Below are 24,218 nucleotides of genomic sequence, written 5' to 3'. Positions count from 1 at the left end.
CAGTTCAACTCTCACATCCATACATGACTACTGGAAAAACCATAGCCTTGACTAGATGGACCTTAGTTGGCAAAGTAATGTCTCTGCTTTTGAATATGCTGTCTAGGTTGGTCATAACTTTTCTTCCAAGGAGTAAGCATCTTTTAATTTCATGGCTGCAATCATCATCTACAGTGATTTTGGAGCCCCCAAAAATAAAGTCTGACACTGTTTCCACTGTTTCCCCATCTATTTCCCATATACATATATCCCCTCCCTTTTGAACCTCCCTCCCATCTCCTGCCCCATCCCACCCCTCTAGGTTGATACAGAACCTTGTTTGAGTTTCCTGAGCCACACAGCAAATTCCCGCTGGCTATCTGTTTTACATATGGTAATGTAAGTTTCCATGTTACTCTTTCCATACATCTCATTCTCTCCTCCCCTCACCCCATGTCATAAGTCTGTTCTGTTTCTCTATTGCTGCCCTGTAAATAAATTCTTCAGTACCATTTTTCTAGATTCCGTATATGTGCGTTAGAACACAATATTTATCTTTCTCTTTCTGAGTTACTTCACCCTGTGTAATAGATTCTAGGTTCATCCACCTCATCAGTACTGACTCAAATGTGTTCCTTTTTATGGCTGAGTAATATTCCACTGTGTATATGCACCACAACTTCTTTATCCATTCATCTCTCAATGGACACCTAGGTTGCTTCCATGTTCTAGCTATTGTAAATAGTGCTGGCGTGAACAATGGGATACATGTGTCTTTTTCAATTTTTATTTCCTCAGGGTATATGCCTAGGAGTGGGATTGCTGGGTCATATGGTGGTTTTATTCCTAGTTTTTAAAGGAATACCCATACCATCTTTCATAGGGGCTGTACTCTATCAGTTTACATTCCCACCAACAGTGCAAGAGTGTTCCCTTTTTTCCACACCCTCTCCAGCATTTATTGTTTCTAGACTTTTTGATGATGGCCATTCTGACTGGTGTGAGGTGATCCCTCATTGTAGTTTTGATTTGCATTTTTCTAATAATGAGCAGTGTTGAGCATCTTTTCATGTGTTTGTTAGCCATCTGTATGTCTTCTTTGAAGAAATGTCTGTTTAGGTCTCTTTTCTACTTTTTGATTGGGTTGTTTGTTTTCCTGATGTTGAGTTGTATGAGTTGCTTGTATATTTTGGAAGTTAATCCTTTGTCAGTTGTTTCATTTGCTATTCTTTTCTCCCATTCCGAGGGTTGTCTTTTCCCCTTGCTTTATAGTTTTCCTTTGTTGTGCAAAAGCTTTTAAGTTTAATCAGATCCCACTTGTTTAGTTTTGTTTTTATTTCTGTTACTCTAGGATGTAGGGCATAGAGGATCTTGCTTTGATTTATGTCATTGAGTATTCTGCCTATGTTTTCCTCTAAGAGTTTTATAGTTTCTGGTCTTATATTTAGGTCTTTAATCCATTTTGAGTTTATCTTTGTGTATGGTGTTAGAAAGTGTTCTAATTTCATTCTTTTACACATAGCCGTCCAGTTTTCCCAGCACCGTTTATTGAAGAGGCTGTCTTTGCCCCATTGTATATTCTTGCCTCCTTTGTCAAAAATAAGGTACCCATAGGTGCATGGGTTTATTTCTGGGCTTTCTGTTTTGTTCCATTGGTCTATATTTCTGTTTTTGTGCTGGTACCATATCATCTTGATGACTGTAGCTTTGTAGTATAATCTGAAATCCTGAAGGTTGATTCCGCCAGCTCCATTCTTTCTCAAGAGTGCTTTGGCTATTCGGGGTCCTTTGTGTTTCCATATGAATTGTGAATTTTTTTGTTCTAGTTCTGTGAAAAATGCTATTGGTAACTTGATAGGGATCACATTGAATTTGTAGATTGCATTTGGTAGTATAGTCATTTTCACAATATTGATTCTTCCTACCCAGGAACATGGCCTGTGTCTCCATCAGTTTATGTTGTCTTTGATTTCTTTCATTAGTGTCATATAATTTTCTGGGTAGAGTTCTTTTGTCTCCTTAGGTAAGTTTATTCCTAGATATTTAATTCTGTTTGTTGCAATGGTTAATGGGATTGATTCCTTAATTTCTCTTCTGATTTTTCATTATTAGTATATAGAAATGCAAGTGATTTCTGTGTAATGATTTTGTATCCTGCAACTTTGCTAAATTCACTGATTAGCTCTAGTAATTTTCTGATACTGTCTTTAGGGTTTTCTATGTACAGTATCATGTCATCTACAGTGAGAGCTTTACTTCTTTTCCAGTCTGGATTCCTTTTATTTCTTTTTCTTCTCTGATTCCTGTAGCTAGGACTTCCAGAACTATGTTGACTAATAGTGGTGAAAGTGAACACCCCTGTCTTGTTCCTGATCTTAGGGGGAATGCTTTCAGTTTTTCACCATTGAGAATAATGTTTGCTGGAGGCTCATCATATATGACCTGTACTATGTTGAGGTAGGTTCCTTCTGTGCACATTTTTTGAAGAGTTTTGGTCATAAATGGGTGCTGAATTTTGTCAAAGGCTTTTTCTGCATCTGTTGAGATTATCATATGGTTTTTATCTTTCAGTTTGTTAATATGGTATATCACCTTGGTTGATTTGCATATATTGAAGAATCATTGTATCCCAGGAATAAACCCAACTTGATCATGGTGTATGAGCTTTTTGATGTGTTGTTGAATTCTGTTTGCTAAAATTTTGTTGAGGATTTGTGCATCTTTGTTCATCAGTGATATTGGCCTGTAGTTTTCTTTTTTTGTGTTGTCTTTGTCTGGTTTTGGTATCAGGGTGATGGTGGCCTCGTAGAATGAGTTTGGAAATGTTCCTTCCTCTGCAATGTTTTGAAAGAGTTTTGGAAGGATAAGCATTAGCTCTTCTCTAAATGTTTCATAGAATACTCCTATGACGCCATCTGGTCCTGGGCTTTTTTTTGTGGGGGGAGATTTTTGATCACAGCTTCAATTTCAGTGCTTGTAATTGGGGTTGTTCATAATTTCTGTTTCTTCCTGGTTCAGTCATGAAAGATTGAACTTTTTTAAGAATCTGTCTCTTTCTTCCAGGTTATCCGTTGTATTGGCATATGGTTGTTCATAATAGTCTCTTATAATCCTTTGTATTTCTGCATTGTCTGTTGTAATCTCTCCTTTTTTATTTCTAATTTTGTTGATTTGATTCTCCTCTCTTTTTTTCTTGATGTGTCTGGCTAAATGCTTGTCAATTTTGTTTTCTCAAAGAACCAGCTTTTAGTTTTATTAATCTTTACTATTGTTTCTTTCATTTCTTTTTCATTTATTTCTGCTCAGATGTTTATGATTTCTTTCCTTCTACAAATTTTGGGTTTTTTTTTTTGTTCTTCTTATAGTTGTTTCAGGTGTAAAGTTTGGTTGTCTATTTGATGTTTTTGTTTCTTGAGGTAGGGTTGTATTGCTGTAAACTGTCCACATAGAACCACTTTTGCTGCATCCCATAGGTTTTGAGTTGTATTTTCATTGTCATTTGTTTCTAGAGATTTTTTGATTTCCCCTTTAATGTCTTCAGTAACCTGTCGGTTATGTAGAAGTGTGTCTTTTAATCTGCGTGTGTTTGTGTTTCTTGCAGTTTTTTTCTTATAGTTGATATCTAGTTGTGGTCAGAGAAGATACTTGATATGATCTCAATTTTCTTAAATTTACTGAGATTTGATTTGTGACCCAAGATGTGGCTTATCCTGGAGAATGTTCCATGTGCACTTGAGAAGAAGGTGTATTCTTCTGCATTTGAATGGAAATGTCCTGAAGATATCAGTGAGATCCATCTCATCTAATATCATTTAAGACTTGTGTTTCCTTATTAATTTTCTGTTTTGATGATCTGTCCATTGTGAGAGTGGGGTATTAAAGTCTCCTACCATTAATGTGTTACTGTCAATTTCTCCTTTTATGTCTTGTGTGTCTTATATGTTTGTCTTATGTACTGAGGTGCTCCAGTGTTGGATGCATAGATATTTACAATTGTTATGTCTTCCTCTTGGATTGATCCCTTCATCATTATGTAGTGTCCTTCCTTATCTCTTGTAATCTTCTTTATTTTAAGGTCTGTTTTGTCTGATATGAGGATTGCTACTCCATCTTTTTTTTGCTTCCCATTTGTATGGAATATATTTTTCCATCCTCTCACTTTCAGTCTATATGTGTCTTTAGGTCTGAAGTGAGTTTCTTGTAGACAGCACATATATGGGTCTTGTTTTTTGTATCCATTCAGCCAGTCTGTGTCCTTTGGTTGGAACATTGAATCCATTTACATTTAAAGTAAGTATTGATATATATGTTCCTATTGTCATTTTCTTAGTTATTTGGTGTTGGATTTGTAGATCTTTTTTCTTCTCTTGTATTTCTTGACTGTGTAAGTCCCTTTAACATTTGTTGTAAAGCTGGTTTTGTGGTATTGAACTCTTAACTTTTGCTGGTCTGAAAAGATTTTAATTTCTCCATCAATTTTGAATGAGATCCTTGCTGGGTAGAGTGATCTTGGTTGTAGATTTTTCCCTTTCAGTGCTTTAAGTATATCCTGCCATTCCCTTTTGGCCTGCAGAGTTTCTGCTGAAAGATCAGCCGTTAAGTGTATGCGGTTTCCCTTGTATGTTACTTGTCACTTTTCCCTTGCTGCTCTTAATATTCTTTCTCTGTGTTTAGTCTTTGTTAGTTTGATTAGTATGTGTCTTGGCATGTTTCTCCTTGGGTTTAACCTGTATGGGACTATTTGTGCCTCTTGGACTTGATTGACTATTTCCTTTTCCATGTTGGGGAAATTTTCACCTCTTCAAAAATTTTCTCATACCTTTTCTTTTTCTCTTCTTTTTCTGGGACCCCTATAATTCGAATGTTGGTGCGTTTGATATTGTCCCAGAGGTCTCTGAGACTATCCTCAGTTATTTTCCTTCTTTTGACTTTATTCTGCTCTTCAGAAGTTATTTCTACCATTTTATCTTCCAGCTCACTTATTCATTCTTCTGCTTCAGATATTCTGATTTTGATTCCTTCTAGAGTATTTTTGATTTCAATAATTGTGTTGTCTCTAAATGTTTATTTGTTAATAATTCTAGGTCTTTGTTAATTGATTCTTGCATTTTCTCCATTTTGTTTTCGAGGTTTTTGATTATCTTTACTATCATTATCCTGAATTCTTTTTCAGGAAGTTTGCTTATTTTCTCTTCATTTATTCGGACTTCTGGGTGTCTAGTTTGTTCCTTCATTTGTGTGGTATTTCTCTACTTTTTCATTATTTTTTTTTTTTAACTTATTGTGTTTGAAGTCTCCTTCTCCCAGGCTTCAAGGTTGAATTCTTTCTTCATTTTGGTTTCTGTTCTCCTGGGCTTCCCTGGTAGCTAAATTGGTAAAGAATCCGCCTGCAATGTGGGAGGCCTGGGTTCGATCCCTGGGTTGGGAAGATCCCCTGGAGAAGGGCACGACAACCCACTCCAGTATTCTTGCCTGGAGAATCCCCAAGGACAGAGGAACTTGGTAGACTGCAGTCCATGGGATTGCAGAGTCGGACACGACTGAGCGACTAAGCGCACATGCAAGTTTGGCCCAGTGGTTTGTGTCAGCTTTGTATAGGGTGAGATTTGTGCTGAGTTTTTGTTTGTTTTTCCTCTGATGGGCAAGACTGAGTGAGGTGGTAATCCTGTCTGCTGATGATTGGGTTTGTATTTTTGCTTTGTTTGTTTAGATTAGCATCCTGCACAGGGTCCTGCTGGTGGGTGGATGATGCCCGGTGTTGTATTCAAGTGGTTTCCTTTGTGTGAGTTCTCACTATTTGATACTCCCTAGCGTTTGCAGTTCTCTGGTAGTCTAGGGTCTTGGAGTCAGTGCTCCCACTCCAAAAGCTCAAGGCTTGATCTCTGGTCAGGAACAAAGATTCCACAAGTGGTTTGTTACATCACTGAGTGAGATTAAAACAAATACCCCAAGTGAGAAACCAAAGATGAACCCAGACAAATGGCAGTTACAAAATCAGGCAAATAATAATTAAAATAATGAGATATACACATGTACATATACACCCATGAGCAAAGTCAAAACAGCCCAACAAAAATGAAGTACAGTTGATTGCTCCAGCGAACAAAGGAAATAAGAAATTATGTTTACCAGTTAAGAACAAAACTAGCTAAAGCACAAAGTGGAAAGCAAAATTAAAGTAAGGTGCCAAGTGGGGAATAAAGCAATGAAAAGAAACTAACAAATATGTTGAGAGGAACTTAAAGAGAAGAAAGAATATATATGCAAAGTTAAATAGAGGTATATGAAGAAGATTTATATACATTAAAGATTAACTGCAAGGGGAAGAGGACAGTAGATAGGCAAACAAAGAAATAAATGTAGAAAAAAGGAAATAAGTTAAAAAAATTAAAATTACAAAAAAGAGAAAAAAAAAAAAACTGAAGAAGAAAGAAAAAAAAAAAAAGGAAAACTCCACAGAATTGCAAAAGCCCAACGCAGAGGTAGAGGTTTATAACAATAATAACAAATGTGACTGAATATATACATATATATATCCACCCATAAGCAAAATCAAAACAGTCCAACAAAAATAAAGTACAGTAGATTGGCCTGGTGAACAAAAAGTTTCTCTACCAGGACAAAATTAACTGAAAAGCATAAATTGGATAACAAAACTAAAGCAAGGTGCCAACTGGGAAATAAAGCAATGAAAATAAAACTAGCAAATATGTTGAGAGGAAAAGAAAAAAAGAAAAGAAAGAAAGAATAGATATGCAAAGTAAAGAAGATTTATTTTCGTTAAAGATTAAGTGCAAGGGGAAAAGAAGAGTAGGAAAAGCAAACGAGAATAAATTTAGAAAAAGTGTACTGGAGTGGGTTGCCATTTCCTTCTACAGAATAATAGGTTTAAAAAATTAAAATTTAAAATTGAAAAGAAAAATTTGACTGACCTGATATCTGATTATCTTGAACTAGCAAGCAGAGCTTTGAGGTTAGTAACATGACTTTTTGCAACACATTTGAGAGCAAACATTGACATTTATATTGTTGATGTTAGAAAAAAAAAGAAACTGCATCTTTCAACTACTAACTAGGTCAAGCTTTGGCAATTTAACTTCTGTGAAACAGCATCTTTTATAACAGTGTATTAGTGTTCTAAATTTGAATTCTATTTTTCCTAATGTTTAATTTGTGCATTTATTGAGTTTTATAGCCATAAGAACTATAGTTTTATTGCATAGTTAAATAATGTTATAATGAAAGTAGAGGCTTCCCCAGTGCTCAGTGCTAAAGAATCCTCCTATAATGCAGGAGCCACACAGACCTGAGTTCAATCCCTGGGTTGAACTGAAGGAGGTCATGGCAACCCACTCCAGTATTCTTGCCTGGAATTAAAATAGGTTTAATTAAAAAAAAAAAAAAGAGAGAGAGAGAGAGAGAAAAGAAAAAAAGGGAAACCCCCCTCAGAACCACAAAACCCCAATGCAAAGGCAGAGGCTTATCACAACAATAAAAAATGTGACTGAGGGAAAAAAAAGCTCAGAAGCTTAATTTCATAGTGCCAATAAAGTTGACATGTACAACAGAGGGAGGGAAAAAAAGGAAAAAAAAATATTCAAAACAGTCTATAGAACAAGTCGAAACATAAGAATAATCAATGTTTTTCTTGAGTCACTGCTGTCAGCGTCCTTTCCCTTGCTGGGAGTCATAGTCCACCTTACTTCCCTAGGATGCCTTCCAACACTGTGCTGATCTCTGGACCTGTTGTAGGGGCAGCTTAGATTCTAATCTGGTCCTCATCCTCTGTGTTCTTGCCCCCAGTGTCCACAGCTATCAGAACTAGTGCATTTTCTTTTGTGGGAGCTCTCAAATGACCTTTTATATATTGCATAGACACAGAGCCTGCTTAGTTGATTGAGTCGATTTAATCTGCAACTTGTACAGCTGGTGGGAAGGTTTTGGGTCTTCTTCCTCAGTCACACTGCCCCTGGGTTTCAATTGTGGTTTTATTTCCACCTCTGCATGTGGGTGGTCCATTGGGGTTTGCTCCTGTGGCTGCCCTGGAAGGTCTTGGATTTGCCCCTGTGAGGGCCAGGTGTGGAGGTGGTGCAGCTGCTTGGGTGTCGAGTTCTGGCATCACCAAGTACTCAGGGGAGTTGGTGGCGAGGGCAGCTGGAAATATGGCGCTCTAGAAGGGTATGGCAACCAGTTTTGGCCAATACGCTCCAATATTCTTGCCTGGAGAACCCCCCTCCCTGACGGAGAAGCCTGGCACGCTGCAGTCCACAGGGTCACAAAGAGTTGGATAATACCAGAGTGACCCTGTGAGAACAGATGCAAGACTTTTTTCCTGTGGCAGGTCTGCCCCAGTGAGAGTTGAGTGAGAAGGTGGCGTAGCTGCTTGGCTTGCAGGGACCCTGGTGGTACCAAGTGTGCAGGGACAGGGACTGCCTCCACTGCAGGAGTTATGGCCCTGTCAGAGTCTTTTTTTCAAGCCTCTTGTAGCTGGCAGTCAGAAGTCCTCTTTGGCCAGTTTTTTCCCTTGCTCTGCCTGTTCAGGCAAGGCTCCCTTGCCTGGGGTCCTCTGTTCTGCACGTCAGGCACATAGAAGGGCCCCCCCGACTGGGGTCCTACCCTGTAGATCCATGGGTCAGGCACTTAAAGGGGCACCCCGGATGGGGTCCTGTGCTGTAGTTCTGTTTATCAGGCATTTGATGGGCCAGTCTCTGTATTGTTCAGCTGTTCATGCTGGTGTGTGGGGGGAGAGAGGCTATGGTGATGGCTCCATTCCCTACATGTGACTCAGCAGTATCACCTTGCTTCCATGGCTGCCTGGCTTTCTTCCACAGGCATTTCCCACCACGATCTCCTCCCTAGCATCCCCTCAATCCATCTCTCTGCAGTCAATGACAGCCCTTGCCCTGGGATTGCTCTGCAATCCCTAAACTCCAGCTGCCAGCCACTGCACCTTCAAGGGGATATATGTCCTTGTCTGGGGTATGTATGGCTGTGGCAAGGACTGTCTGATGCTCATTCCATTTAAGCTGCAGCGGATCAGCTGTTTCACTCTCAGCCTTAAATGTTTCTCCTCTGACTTAGACAGTTGCCATGATGTGGGGATCAGAGCCCTGCTTCCTTTCCCCTCCCCGCCGAGGGCAGGTCCAGTCCTACTAACCCTCCTGTTTCCCCCTAGTTCCTTCATCCTTCTGAGTTTTGCCTGGGTCTATGTATTCTTTTCCACTGGTCAGGCACTGCTGTCCGCTCTCAGCTGATGTTCTGCATACACTTCTGTGTCTGAACGTGTATCCTGATGTATCCATGGAGAGAGATGAACTCCATGTCCACCTACTCCTCTGCCATCTTGTTCTCTGAGTGTTTTTTTAATACTGGCTTAAAATATCCATTTTACATAAAAGGATATGCATGTATTCCTAAAACAGATGTTTAGGATAGATACCAAAATGTGCGCAGAGGCTGTTTTGTTTCTTCATGGTAGGATTATAGTCTTTAGATTGGTCTTTGCATATGGCTTTATTTCGTATTTATTTTTTTCATTTGTTTTATAATACTTTTAATGGTGTTATTATAGTAAATGTGTGTGTGTGTTTGTGTGTGTGTGTATGTGTCTGCTTGGTCATGTCCAATTCTTTGCGAGTCCATGAACTGTAGCCTATCAGGCTCTTCTGTCCATGGAGTTTTCCAGGCAAGAACACTGGAGTGGGTTGCCATTTCCTCCTGCAGGGGATATTCGTTCAGAGATTGAACCTGCATCTCCTGTATTGGCGTGTGGATTCCTTACCATTAGCACCACCTGGGAAGCCCAGAGTAAATATGATAAAGAGAGGAAATAAAAGATATTGTTGTTGGCCTATAGTACAGACAATTTGTATTTGCTAACTGCTGTACTTTTATTTTGCAAAATTTTAAACTTACAGAAAATTTGAAACTGTAATGTAATGAACAGTATCCCCTTCACCTAGATTCAAGTATTCTTGCAGACATTGTGAAACTTTACCCCCAGAATACTTCCCATAGCAGATAGTTCCCCATAACTAGGGCCTTCCCTTGTATAACCAAAGCACTGTCATCATCACAGACTAGAAATGTGTCATTATTGCAATATGGTTATCTAATAAAGTCCTATGTAACTTGAAAAATTTCTTCACACAAAAGAGTCAGTCAAGGATCATATCTTGCATTGGGTTGCCATGTCTCGTTGTTCTCTTTTAATCTTGAATCTTACTGTTTTTCTTTTGTTTTTTATGACATTGACATTTTTGAGGAAGCTATACCAGATGTCTTTAGGCAGGAATACTTGTATTTGCAAGAATATAGTGATGTTGGGTCTGCATTTTTTTTAATTGAAGTTTTATTAAGGTATGAGGAACTATATAGAGCCATAATTTGAATTAATTTGAGTTACACCTCTCCAATGTGGTACTTTCGTTCATGAAAGAACAAAATACAGAAATACAGAAAAGTTGTGCTTCTGCTTAGATATCTTTAGGGTCTTGCTGAAAAGGCTATTTTAAATGAAAGCAGAAGTAGAAGGCAGCAATTGTGATAATGCCGTACCTTCTGTTCAGATACATAAGTTCATAAAGTCAGTTCCCTCAGGCTAAGCTCACCTGAGTTGATCGTGATTCTTTTGGTGTCAAGTGATAGTGACTGGAAGTGTATCCCTCCAAGCACCAGCTGTTTCAGGTTCATACTGTATTTCTCATTAATGTTAGGGGAGGGGCGATGCCTTTATTTCCTTCTCAGAAAAGAATAGAAAGCCAGTGAGAGAACTCAGCTTGCAGTGGAATTTTTAAAAATCCTATTATATAGCTTGTAATCATACATTTTATGGCTAAAATCCTAGAAAAAACTGTTAATTGAATCTAATTCTTCCAAGGGCAAAGCCTCTTTGCAGTTGTAGGTCAGGCCATTTTTAGCGTTTTGTTTTTAAAATATATGTTGCTCAAACTGTGGTAGGCTCTACTGCAGTAACAACATTTTTTTTTTTCCCTTAAAACAAATACCCAGATCTTACTCACTTAAAAAAGGATAATTTCTTGCTCATGTCATCATCTTGTATTGATCATTTGGCTGTTTTTGATGGTTTGGAAACTTGAACTACAGCTTCTTTTGTTAAGGAATTCCACACCATTTATTCTTTTCAGTTTCATAAATGGGACAAAGAAAACATGGAGAATTTATATCCACTGTTTTTGTTTTGCTTTGTTTTTTAAGATGAAATGACAATTTGAGATTTCACATATAAGTGATACAATGAAGCATTTGTTTTTCTGTGTCTGGCTTATTTCTCTTAAGATAATGCCTTCTAGATCCAACCATATTGGTGGACATGGCAGGATTTTTTTTTTCTTAAGGTTGAATAATATTCCATTTTAATTATAGACTGTATTTTCTTTTTTTTTTAAATTCATTCAACCATAGACATTTAAGTTGCTTCTATGTCTCGACTGTTGTTAATGATACTTCAGTGAACAAGGGAGTACAGATATTACCTTAAGATAGTGGTATATTTCCTTAAGGTGTATGCCTAGAGTGGAATTGCCAGATCATACAATAATAGTCCTATCTTTAATTTCTTATGTAGCGTCCATACCATTTTCCATAATGGCTGCACCAATTTACCTTGCCAGCCAGCAGTGTATCAGGGTTCCCTTTTCTCCACATCTGATAATAATAGCCTTCTTAACTGGTGTGAGATGACATCTTATTGTAGTTTTGATTTGTGTTTACTTGATGACTACTGAACTCATATCCACTCTTAACTGACTTGAGCTAGAAGGAACACATGCCACTTCTGCACTTAACTTATTGATTAAAATGAGTTGTATGGCTTTAACCTAACTGGGAGGATGGGAAATGTAAGGGAGCACATGGACTGTTGGGGGACCTTTAGGTCACTGATGTGTCTTGTTCCCAGTGAGGTCGGCATGTGAACATCGGCATCAAAGGCAAGCCAACCTCTGTTGGGAAACCTTGATTTACTTGGTAAAAGGCATATATTGGTTAGTTCATTCATCCTTCCTCCCTCCCTTTACCAATAAAAAGGTGCTTTGTGATCACTGACAAAAGTGGGTGGTGTTTAGACTATAGATAGAGGACTTTGGAGAGTGACAATTCAAATTATTTATTTTTTTTTTGCAAAAACAACAAAAAAGTTCAAAGAATTGTACAGCTAATATGTCCTTCATCTTGCCTATGAAATGTCTGGCATTATTGAAATGATCATTAATTATTTATAATTCTTCAGTTGATCTTTAAAGTCCTCAGAATGGAATTGAATAACCAACCATAAGCACTGTCTTAGAAGGTTGAGATTGAGAGAATAGATTTAATCAAACCTTTTGATGATATTTACATATTGGCTGACATTCTTAAAGCTGACCCTGGTCTGTATATTGCTCCAGTATAGTTATTTAAATATATGTTTATAAGGAATGATTATTATAAGTAGATCTTAAGAGGAACAAACTAGTCTTTAAGAATAGTCTCTCTTGATACTTTATGAATTTATTTCTGTAATTTTTTTTTCATTGAGCCAATCAAGAACTTTCTTGTAGAAAAGATTTTTATCTTTTTCTTTTAAAATCTATAGTGCTTTACGAGTACTTGGTATACTGGAAATAATTTTTTCAATAATGTAGGCTGAAAAATAAATGTTTGCATATACTGTGCCAACTCTAATTCTTTTTCCTACCAGCCAAATAATGTCTCCTGGATTCTGACTCGTGGTGTAACGTCATTCGCAGGATCTTAGTCTTTTACTTTAGTCTTTAACTGCTGGTGTTCTGTAAAGGAGTTTCATAGCCTTCTATTTTCAGAAATATCTTTATGCTACAGAAAGAACTTTGGGGAACACACAAAGTATTTAATAGTTAATTATCATAATTTAGCAACTGGAAAATTTCACTTATTGTGACTTTTACACATCTATATTATGGTCATTGATAAGACAAGTAACAAATCTGAGACACTTTCAAGTCATCTTGCATTTTATTTTTCTGATCAGTTGAAAGTATAAAGTATATAATGTTTTAAAGTGTATGAAATAAGTAGGCAAATTTGATTAATCAGAGGCATGCTATTTGTAAACCTGCGTTGAAATAAACTCTGTTGTACAAATAAAGCATATTTTGATTCTCACCCTCATGCTTTTAAAAAGTGTTTTAAATTTTATTTTATTTTATTTTATTTTAGGCAACAGAGATTATGCCAAAGATGATCCACTGGAGTTTAAGTCTCATCAGTGGTTTGGAGCATCTGTGAGGTCAAAACAGGATAAAATTTTGGTAAGTTTTGCGTATTTACTCACAGGTTAAATTTAGTCAATTTATGTGAAAACACAGAAAGTTTTCTCTTGGAAAGCTGATAGTAAAATTCAGTGTGCTCAGGGGCACAGAGTATTCCGATAACATAGCTCTAATTACTTTGTCCACAAAGGTCCGTCTAGTCAAGGCTATGGTTTTTCCAGTAATGTATGGATGTGAGAGTTGGACTATAAAGAAAGCTTAGCACTGAAGAGTTGATGCTTTTGAACTGTGGTGTTGGAGAAAACTCTTGAGAGTTCCTTGGACTGCAAGGAGATCCAGCCAATCCATCCTAAAGGAGATCAGTCCTGAGTGTTTGTTGGAAGGACTGATGTTGAAGCTGAAACTCCAATACTTTTGGCCACCTGATGTGAAGAACTGACTCATTGGAAAAGACCCTGATTCTGGGGAAGATTGAGGGCAGGAGGCAAAGGGGACGACAGAGGATGAGATGGCTGGATGGCATCACTGACTTGATGGACATGGGTTTGGGTGGACTCTGGGAGTTGGTGATGGACAGGGAGGCCTGGCGTGCTGCGGTTCATGTGGTCGCAGAGTCGGACACGACTGAGCGACTGAACTGAACTGAACCCCTTCTAAGGATACCTTCCCTTTCACCCTTCTTAGATTGGGCTTTTGCTACTTTCACTGTTATTCCTACATTGGACATATTTTCTGCCCCACTTGGTAGTTCCCCGGGAGTTTGTTTCTCTCCAGCAAGGTTTAGGAATAGTGTGGCTTTGATTACTCGAATGCCCTAGTACCTCCTTTCCTTAGAATAAAACACCCTCACCTTTGCCTCATCTTCTGCTTTGCTACAGTCTCCTTCCTTTGCTCATCTTTTCGAAGACTTGTTGAAATGTTTTCTGTAGTAACTGTCTCCACTCTCTCACTTTCTTTCCTCTTCCCAGCCCTTCCTGTCTGGCCCAGGTAGGCATGGGCAAGGTCACTTTTGACTTTCAGGTCAAGAATATTTTTCTTGGCCCCTCAACACTATTCAGCAAGGTCACTGGAGCCATACTTTTCTGAAATACTTTTCTTTCCTTGGCTTCTGGGACTGTATTCTTCCAGTTTCCCCTCTCACCGCTTGCTCCTTATGCCATCACCTTTAGTAGCTCTACTGCTTATTTTCTAAATGTTGGGGTGTCTGAGCTTTGGTCTGGGCTCCTGTCTTCTTGAACTGTACCTTTTATCTAGCAGTTCCTAACCTATCCTGTGACTATGAATATGATCTGTATATCATAATCCGCAAATCTACATCTCTAGCTCTTCAATTGTTCTTGTATCTTTCAAGTTGTATTTCCAGACTGCCAATTTGGCATTTTCATTTGGATATCTCATTATTACTCAAGATAAATGTGAACCGAAATAGAACTGTTACCCTCCATCATAAAGGAAAAACCGGGAAAGTAACTATTTCCATATAAAACATCCTCATCTTATCAGCATGACTCTACCCCATTCCCCAGCAACCCCAGTCAGTTCTGCCTTCATCTTCCAGGATTCCACCCCTCAATAAATCATCATCTCCACTATTTCTGTCCTATGCCAAGCCACCATCATTACTCTCCTGGGCCAGTGTAGTAACACCTCTCACTTCTCTGCTTCGTCTCTTGCCCTAGCTACAACGCATTCTTTATAGAGGGACCAGACTGAACCAGAGCATTTCACTTTCCTGATTCAAACAATTAAGCAGCGTTTCATCACTCTCAGAAAAAATATCTCCTGTTCATCCTGGCTTTCATCCGCATCTTCATAGTCCACTCAGTGGCTGCTGTCTCTTTGCCGTTATCTCACTCCGTCTTACGTGTGGAGCTACACTAATTTTTTGATGCCTTCCACACCAAGTCATTTCAGTTAGTTTCTTAGTGTTTGTTCCCTCCGCTTATGTGTAACTTACTGCTTTTCGCTTGAGCTGGCTCCTTGTCAGTCTGATTTCAGCTCTACTTTCATTTCCTCAGAGAGCCCTTCCCTGTTTTAATTGGCGGTGTAGTATTTATTGTTTTCTTTCTTTCCCATTGGATTGTGGGGCATCCAGGAAGGGTTTATTTAGGAAGTACTAGTTCAGTGGCACTTAGGAATGTGTCAAATCACAGTTAAAGGTGAGGGGAGGAGTTGAGAGTAGTGGCATTCTAGGCAGAAAGAGATAGAGGGAAGAAGCAAAAGTACGCAGAAGTGGCAAATACTCCACCCTGGAAATCAGATACATGTAGAGAAGTAGTAGCAGTTGCTTACTTTCAGTTTTTTGGGTAAATATAGCCCAGTATTGTTTGCGGTGTTTGTTTTAAAATGTTTTGCTTCAAAGGATACAGCAAATTTATTGATTTTTTTTTTTTTCCCAGCAAATTGAATTGTTATACTTTGGTAGATTACTATGCTATTAAAACATGCATTCTTCCACTTTACATAGTGTTGAAATCTATAGCCCTGAACGCAAAAAGGTTGTAGTTTATTTGAAAAGTAAATAAAATAAGTGCTTCAAATTCTTTTACTCCCTTCTTATTTGATAAATTATTTGTTTCATAGCTTAGAGATATGTTATTTAGTTTAAGTATTGAGTTGGTCTGTGACCTTCAGTTTAGTACCTAAAATCAAAAAAATACTGCATGAAATAATGATGTTGCTAACTATATTGGAAAAAAACCCCCCCACAAAACCTAGACTACATATACGGCCTTTAGAAGCATGTGAGAAGAGTACTTATAAAAATCTTTATCCACTACTTTGATAAGGAATTTAAGAGTATAGGTTTGATTAATTTTTGTTAATGCTTATAAAAGAATGTTATATATTGTCTGAAACACTAATTTTTTTCAGAAAATGTTTATGCATGGACTCCCCTATTTGATTCCAGGCCTGTGCCCCACTGTATCACTGGAGGACTGAAATGAAGCAGGAAAGAGAGCCCGTGGGAACATGCTTCCTTCAGGATGGAACAAAGACTGTTGAGTATGCTCCATGCAGATCAAGTATGTGTTGGAAGTTGTACTAGCTTTTACCGAGAGGATTGGGAAGCCTAGGCTGTTAAAAATGTGTGTGTATGTATGTGTTAAAATTTGTAGACATACCATGATGTTTGAGAGGGCAAAATGAAAGCAGTTTTATTAATGTAAAGAAATGTCAAATATACAGTCAACAGACTTATCTTTTCTTCCTAAGAACTGTTGTTTTGCTTTTCTTTGGTCAGTAACAATTAACATTTGATTTTGGAAACCTGCATTTTTAGTCACTATTAGTCAAAAGGTGCTCCCTTAAACTTCTCTATCAGAGATGCAGGCCCCACAGCTAACAATTCTGATTCAGCAGGTCTAGATCAGGCCTGGCTACCTGCATTTTTAACAAACTCTATGAGGTAATTCTGATGGAAACCAGAGTTTGAGAACTTACAGCTTTATATTAATAATGATGTTAAAAGTTAAAAAAAAATTATATCTTAAGACAGATTTTTTATAGGAAGATAGAACACTGGGCTCAAGAGTCAGAGTCTGAATGTCCTTGCTTTAATCAGTCTCTCTGTCAGTCTGTTAACTGGACTAACTCCTCTTGATGACCCTGTTCTCTAATATTATTTGAAATTTCCAGTGAAATTTATATTGTGACTAAAGATGAGTTTGAGCGTTTATAATTTTAATGATGCTTTCCAAACACTGTATGTTTTTCCTTCTTGGAGGTTGCAATGCTTTTGGTTCTTCACCATCATTGAGTTGGCCACCACCCCAGATCTTCACATCAGAAACATAAAAATATCTTACTGAAATGCAGTATGGTGTTTATACCTGGAGCACTTTTTAGGCCTTTACTCTTTCTGCTTCACTGGTGACTAGGTAGTGTAGTAGAGAGAATTAATAACAAAAGCACATGTAAGATTCTTACTGCTAGACTCTTTTTTTCCCTTGTCAGGCGATTTCTGACATCTGGTCAAAGGATCAACTTAGTCTTCAAAATTCTAAGCAGTTGAACCTCTGAGAAGCTGCAAATCATTTTACTAAATGCTTGTTTTCTTGGCCTGCTGCCTTGGTCCCACTTTTGTAAGTGGGAGGTAAACATGAGAAGAATGATATGTATCCAGAGCCACGCTGTTTATTATGGGAGGGCAGGAGGCACACAGTGCGTGGGATGGAGGGAATGGGCAGCTTTATCCTCACCTCCTGACACCATCTGCGTCACCACCTTTTGTTGGTGTTTTGGTCATGGTGCTGATTATCTGGTGGTGTGTGGAAAATGTGAGGACTAAATTTGTGTTTTTAATTTTTGTATTGCAAAAATATTCCTATTATGAAAAGATAATTTTGTTGCTCTCAAGGATGAACTAACCATTGTGTGCCATACTTGTAACTTACTGTTTATGTGGTGAGCACACCTGTAAAATCATCCTTATTCTCCTCTGATACATGTGGAAACTGAGATCTAGACAATTGAAGTCACAGTTTTTTCCTGCATGTTATGATGCTGAGTGATCTAATGATGATATAAACCCAGGTCCATCTTATTCCAAAGGAACCTTTTCCCTGTATTATTAGCAATAGGAAATGTTTTCCATTTCAATTGCCTTTGTACGAAGCACAGCTTTTCTATAGAGAGTACATTCTGCTTTCACAAGTGCAAGTTTGGATTAATTCCTGATGTAAGAGGACAAGAAACCTTCTGAAAACAAGCATTCTAATGATGATGATCCCTTGAGGATATACTGTGATGTTTGACTAGTATTTTTCGTCATTTTGCCTCTTCGCTAATGACCAGTTCTTTTCTTAACATGTATTTAAAGGATTAAGACTGTTTGCATGATGTAGCTGCTGCATAGTGCCTTCACTTATTTGGTTTAAGCACAGACATTTTAAACTTATTTTCCAAAGCATTTAACATCCAAATCAGGTCAGCAAACTATGACTTGTGAGCCTGTTTTTGTAAATAAAGTTTGACTAGAACATAACCACACCCATTTGTTCACATGCTATTAATATCTACAATGGGAGAGTTGAATTCTTGCCACAGAGGCTGTCTAGCCCCTAAGCCTGAAACATTTATTACCTGGCCCTTTACCGGTAATAATACAAGTATGAGAAAAAGCAGAGAAAAATCTCAAAAAAAAAAAAAAAATCAAAGTGAATGCCTTCTTCCTAGTAAGTCTGGCTTTCAGTATCTCTTGATCATTGTATGTACTTTTGGGCTCAACCTTTGAAATATTAAGCTACATGTAGGCCTAAAGTACAAAAGGCAAACTGCCCAGAGGAACACACTCAAGAGTGGGAATCTGAGAACTTGGGTTGTATTCTTATCTGCTTATCTACAGTCGTGGGTAATTGATCATTGATAAAACACTGATTTAGACAAAAGACTTCAGAGGCAATTTTTGTAGTTTATGGCTTCTTCATACTTCAATAAATTATGTAACCTAGCCCCATGACTGATTTTACATGGGAATGCCAGTTTTGTAAGCCTACACTGCCACCTTCTTGATAACTGCTTGTCTTGGTGTGGTGGTAGTTTGTGGGTTTGTTGTTGTTGTTGGTCATTTGTTTGTTTATTTACTTTCGTTTTTATTGTGACCTGTGTGAATTTATGGAACCTTACTCTCTGTAAAAATTTACCTTATTACTGATTATGTTTGCTTTTGGCTTTTCATTATTAGATCTATGACCATTCTTGGGCATTGCACAAAAGGCTAAATGTCTTTCTGTTCTAAAAGTGCCTGAACCACAAATCATATGATTTAAATAGTCTTTCAGCTTCATGCTCAGACTGAGTCTTTGTTCTTTCTACTTTCTGATGATATTATTTGCACATAGATTTTTCTCAGGTATCATTTCTAGTTTTCTTTTTCTTCCCCTTGATGGTTGCTCGGGAACACTGCTGGTTTGAGATACTGTAGCCTAATGGTATAGACACTCTTCACCTCAGATCCACTCTCTTTTATTTACTAGCAGGTTTGCCATGGTTAAACTGCTTAATTTCTGTGAGCCTTAGTTTCCTTAGATGTAAGTTGTGAATAATAATAGTGTCTCTCATAGAATAGGGCTACTGTTATTCTCATAGAATTTTGCTGTGTAAATTCGAAAAGAATTTAAGTGCTTTAGTACAGTACTGGACTCACACTAAGGGCTTAATAAACATTAGCTGCTCTTACTGTCATGATCAGTAACATTAAATATAATATTGTCAGGCTTAACAATTAGGAAAAATATTAACTGTCCATACAAATAAAAACAAAAGCCTTCCCTGAAATAGATTATAGTCAACAGAAAATTCCTTACATTTGCACTATTTAACATGTACCTGTTAAATTTTTAAAGGACAGTAATGTTTTCTAGTTGGATGTTCTGGAAAACCAAATAAAGTAGATAACTGTACAGTAAGATAATCGAAAAAGGATGTCTTTATAAATAGCTTAAAAGAGTTCCCCAGATGCAACTCGAATAAAGGAAATAAAAGGCTGACTTGAGGTCAGAGCAGAATTCCTTACTATGATTCACTAGATGCTGGAAACCCCAGCCTTACATTTTCCCATTCCCTCCTGGTTAGAAAAATTTTACATTGGGGGAGCATTATACTCTTGAGGCTATTTTCTGAAAAAATTTCTAAATTTAGATAGTAAGTGTGTAATCTTAGGGCAGTTCCCAGGTTTTAAAAATGGGTTCAAAAATTTTGATGGGAGTATTTGACAAAAATTCTTGCAAGCTGTCCTTATGACTAAAAGTAGATATTTTGGGTTACTGTATTTGGGTGGCAAATACAGGAATATTATATCATAATTATTTAGATATTGTGGCATTGACTACAATAATTCCTTGATGACTAAAGAGTAGTTGTATTTCATTGCTCTTACTGTCCTCAAAATAAAACAAGGAAAAGACTTGCTCACTGTTACCTCTGTTCTAGGTACAGTATTAGTCGTGATTAGAACTAATCAAAATTAATTGGCTAATTGTTCGCTTTTGTGAGAACTTTAGGAAAAGGGGTAATTGTAAAAGAGTAAAACAGTTGAGTCTGTCATCATTTGGAAAATACTTGAAAGTGTCACGTTTTTAAAAGTTGGCTTTCTAAATGTGTTTTAAGGGTTTATTTTGCTCTTTGCAGAAAATTCAACTAGGTCATCTCCCAAAATTCTGAACTATGTTTTTTTCAGATTTGTTGTTGGCTATAAATGTATTGGAATGCAGATATCTGCTTATTAGTCTTCATAATAACTTAGCAAAGACCTAGCAACTGTAGGGGAATAATAGTAAGAATTAGAAATTTCAGATTGGAGTTTTTAACTCAAGGATCATGACTCATCATTGTTAAATGAAATCAAAGAATGGGCCATAACCAGTTTTTTAAAAGATGGAATGAAATACAATGTGTGTATATTGGGTTGTGTGAGCTATGATATAAACTATAATCTTTCTGTATAAAAATAAAGTTTGAAATCCACTATCTTAGGTGATCTTTCTGCCCCTTGCTGACTGGTCTAGTTACTTTCATCTCTCTGTGTTGCCATTTCTGATGAATGGGTGTTGATAAACATGAATACTAACTTTTTAAGAATGTGTTAATAACCCATTAAAAGCCTGAATGAATGAACACTCTCAGAGACTAGTACGTTATCTTACAGTGATATCAGATTTTTCTCATGTTTTGTTTTGTGTTATTTGTTTGTTTTTGGGTTTGTGTATATTTCCAATCTTTTTATTTTAGAAAATATTGATGCTGATGGACAGGGATTTTGTCAAGGAGGATTCAGCATTGATTTTACTAAAGTAAGTTCTCATTTAAGACTGAATGAGATTCAGATCTACCCTGTTATCTAAACCGTGGTTAAAAATTAATGGATAATACTTCACATTCTTTGTAACTGTTTTATGGAAACATCTAATAAAAATTACCCATGCATTTGATATCCTCTGCTTGATACTGTTCTCTCCCTAGGAGACATTGCTTATTTGAAATATTCATCAAAATGGGAATGGAAAATAGTAGAAAATCTCTGTAGCAGAAGACAGCTATTATGACTTAATATTAAAATTTCCAGTTGGATAGATTTACAGACTGTTTTTTTAAAGGTTTCTATTTTTGCCTGAAATTGAGTTTTCATAAAAGCTATGAATGGGCACTTTTTACAAATCAGGGTTTAGTTACAAAAAGAGTTGAAAAACATGCATGCTTGTCATCTATTATATGCCTATGGGCAATAAATAAAGATGAAGCAGTTTAATTACTGTAAGGAATCTCATATATAGGGCTTTATGTATTTTTAACTAGGTTGATATGCTCTCTAGAGTTGATAATTTTTCATCATTTTTTAAAAAATAAGAATTCCATGTATATTTTCAAAGGAAATTTTTCTTAAATATTTTATATAATTTACTTTTGTCTTTGTGTGGTTTTTTGTGGGATATATGAACATTTTGAATAACAAATTGAGAAAATCTAATTACTCCTAGAGAAGTCTCAAAAACACATTGCTTGATTAAAAGTAGAGCTTTCCTAGAAAACTTAATATGACTTAGAAAATGCAAGCAAAAGTGCCTTAAATTTACTAAAAGCACAGAAACTAAAATCATGATTCAGAGAAACTAATAAAGCATTTTCTTATTTTTGTAAATTTATATTTTTAATCTTAAAATTAGGTACTAATAATTTTAGTTAACTCTCTTTATCAAGCAGTTAATTTTAATTCACTCAATTTGAAATTCATAATTCAAAATTTATTCATAATTACTCATAATTTAAAATTTAAGGAAGCAAAATAAGGAGAGGTAAAGTATATTAACACATAAAAGGTTTCAACTTGGATGATGTATTTTTAAATAAATGTATTAAAAACAAGAAGTGTTCACATTTTCTGTACTTAACACCAATACAACTATAACCCCAGAAATATTCCCATACCATGAATAGTCATTGCTAAATTAATTGAGCTCTTCAACTCATTTCTGAAAAGTTGTGTCATTTTAAAGCAGACAACTTAGAAATATCTTTTACATAGCCAAGGCAGGAGATTGTTGAAAGCTTCAAAGCTATATTTGTATTTGGAGAGAGAAAGTTTTTCTCTTTTCTCCAGTGAGAAGAAATTTTAAAAATATGCTCAAAACACTAACTACCTTGAATGAGATACTTATAATTTGTTACAGATGTAAGAAATGCTAGTCAAGTGTAATTTGTATACATAAGATACCTGAAAAATGTACCCTCAAACCTCACTCCTGTTTAAATCTACATGACACTAAAAATTTTGCTTTAGCTTGAAAAGAATTTAATGATTATTAGAAAGGAAATTTGTCAGTGTAGTCACAAATGTAATAAAATTAAGGAGTGACTTTTCTTCTTACTGTAACTAATAATACTTTGCTGACAGTACTTCATACCAAGTGTGTGAAGCAAGCCAAGATCTACAGAATCTGTATGTGTATGTGTATATATATATATTTTTTTTTTCATATATTAAATGAATATAGGCTTCCTTTTTGATACTTATTGTATTGTGTTTTAGAAAATGTACAGTTAAAAATATGGAATCAGCTGGGTTTCAGATTTATGATTTTGTTTGCTTTAATGTATATGCATATGGATATCATACATACATGAATATGTAGCTTTTATGTTTATTACATTGTTCTCAGTTTTTAAAGCTATCTGTTTTAAAATATATATATTTTTGTTTGATTTAATCTAGGCTGACAGAGTACTTCTTGGTGGTCCTGGTAGTTTTTATTGGCAAGGTAGGTTAATCTTTTTAAAATTACCCAATAATGACTTCAGACTCATCTGGCTTATCATGTACCTTTGAGACTTTTCAAATTATTTAAAAGAAAGAAATGAAAAAATTAAATTTAAATGTATAACCACTATCTATATATAATTTTTTAAAAAGGACTGTAGCATCATATATAATAAGGTATATGTAAAGTATATAACATAATATATAACATATGCATTTCTAGTAGAAAATAAACTAAATATTTTAAAAGTAAATTATAAAGTAATTTAAAGTAATTAATTTTTATTGCTTAATACTTCATCTCTGTACTTTAGAGGAAATGATATAATTAATCATTAGGAAGTATGAGGAGCTGTAGGTAAATTGTGACCTTCCAAAAGCTCATGGTTTTAAAATTAATTTGCACATTAGAATATTGATGTGGTTATTTTCTCATTAATCACTGACATCAAGAATGATTTCTTTGTATTTAGGAAGTTGTAAAAATAGAGGATCTTATTAAGTTTCAAAAGACTATATTAAATTAGCATCAGTGATTGAAGTAAAAATCTGCATTTAGTCATTTCCAGAGGATTAATAAAATTACCATTTGAACAAATGTATAACAGATCATTATTTTCTTATACTTTGAAAATTGGTAACTATATCTGCTTATTTGATTTATGTTTCATTTATAATTAGAAACATAATTATTTATTTAGTCAATAGATTCATATGTTTATCTTCTGCTAGAAAGTACCATTTACCAAATCAAGGCTTTTTTGTTTATTGGTATTCTGTTATTCAAGCATTCAGTATTTGGAAGATCTGGAAAATCTCTGACTATATTGATTTGCAAGTACTTTCTGATTCTGAATTTTACTTCTGTATTCTGCACTGTGCTTTCTTTACTGGTTTCCTTGTGGGAAAACCTGTGCTTTTGCTTTATAGAAAAGGAACTAAAGAAAGAGATTTGCTGAAGAAAAACAAGGTGGAAGGAAAACAAGGAATGAAGAGTGGGAATAAGTGAGAAATTGGAAGGGATGGCAAAGGAGAAAAAGAAAAATCAGGCAAAGAGGATCAGTATGAGACATATTAACTAAAACTAAAAAATTTGAATTTCTGTGAATTATACCTCTATTGGAAGATGAAATGATGTAGGAAAATTATACTTGAGTTTTGCAGCCTTACAATAAAAATGAAAATAGCAGTTCTAATTATATGTAAGAAAATAGATATTAATGCTTTCTAGTTCG

At 36.0% G+C, this 24,218-nt stretch overlaps 1 protein-coding gene across 4 annotated transcripts in view; it reads left to right on the top strand.

Annotated features, from left to right (window-relative positions):
- Positions 1 to 24,218, top strand: part of ITGAV (integrin subunit alpha V) — a 106,238-nt gene that overhangs the window by 36,262 nt on the left and 45,758 nt on the right. For all 4 annotated transcript variants that reach the window (XM_012110914.5, XM_060408791.1, XM_060408790.1 and 1 more), the window contains 4 exon segments: positions 13,177 to 13,268; positions 16,141 to 16,255; positions 20,961 to 21,022; positions 22,939 to 22,984. In XM_012110914.5, coding sequence (XP_011966304.1) covers positions 13,177 to 13,268; positions 16,141 to 16,255; positions 20,961 to 21,022; positions 22,939 to 22,984 — 315 coding nt within the window.

The sequence above is a fragment of the Ovis aries genome, chromosome 2 (assembly GCF_016772045.2).
Source record: "Ovis aries strain OAR_USU_Benz2616 breed Rambouillet chromosome 2, ARS-UI_Ramb_v3.0, whole genome shotgun sequence".
NCBI classification, from domain to species: Eukaryota; Metazoa; Chordata; class Mammalia; order Artiodactyla; family Bovidae; genus Ovis; species Ovis aries.
The sequence above is the reverse complement of the archived record's forward strand: the minus strand, read 5'-3'. Positions and strand labels throughout refer to the sequence as shown.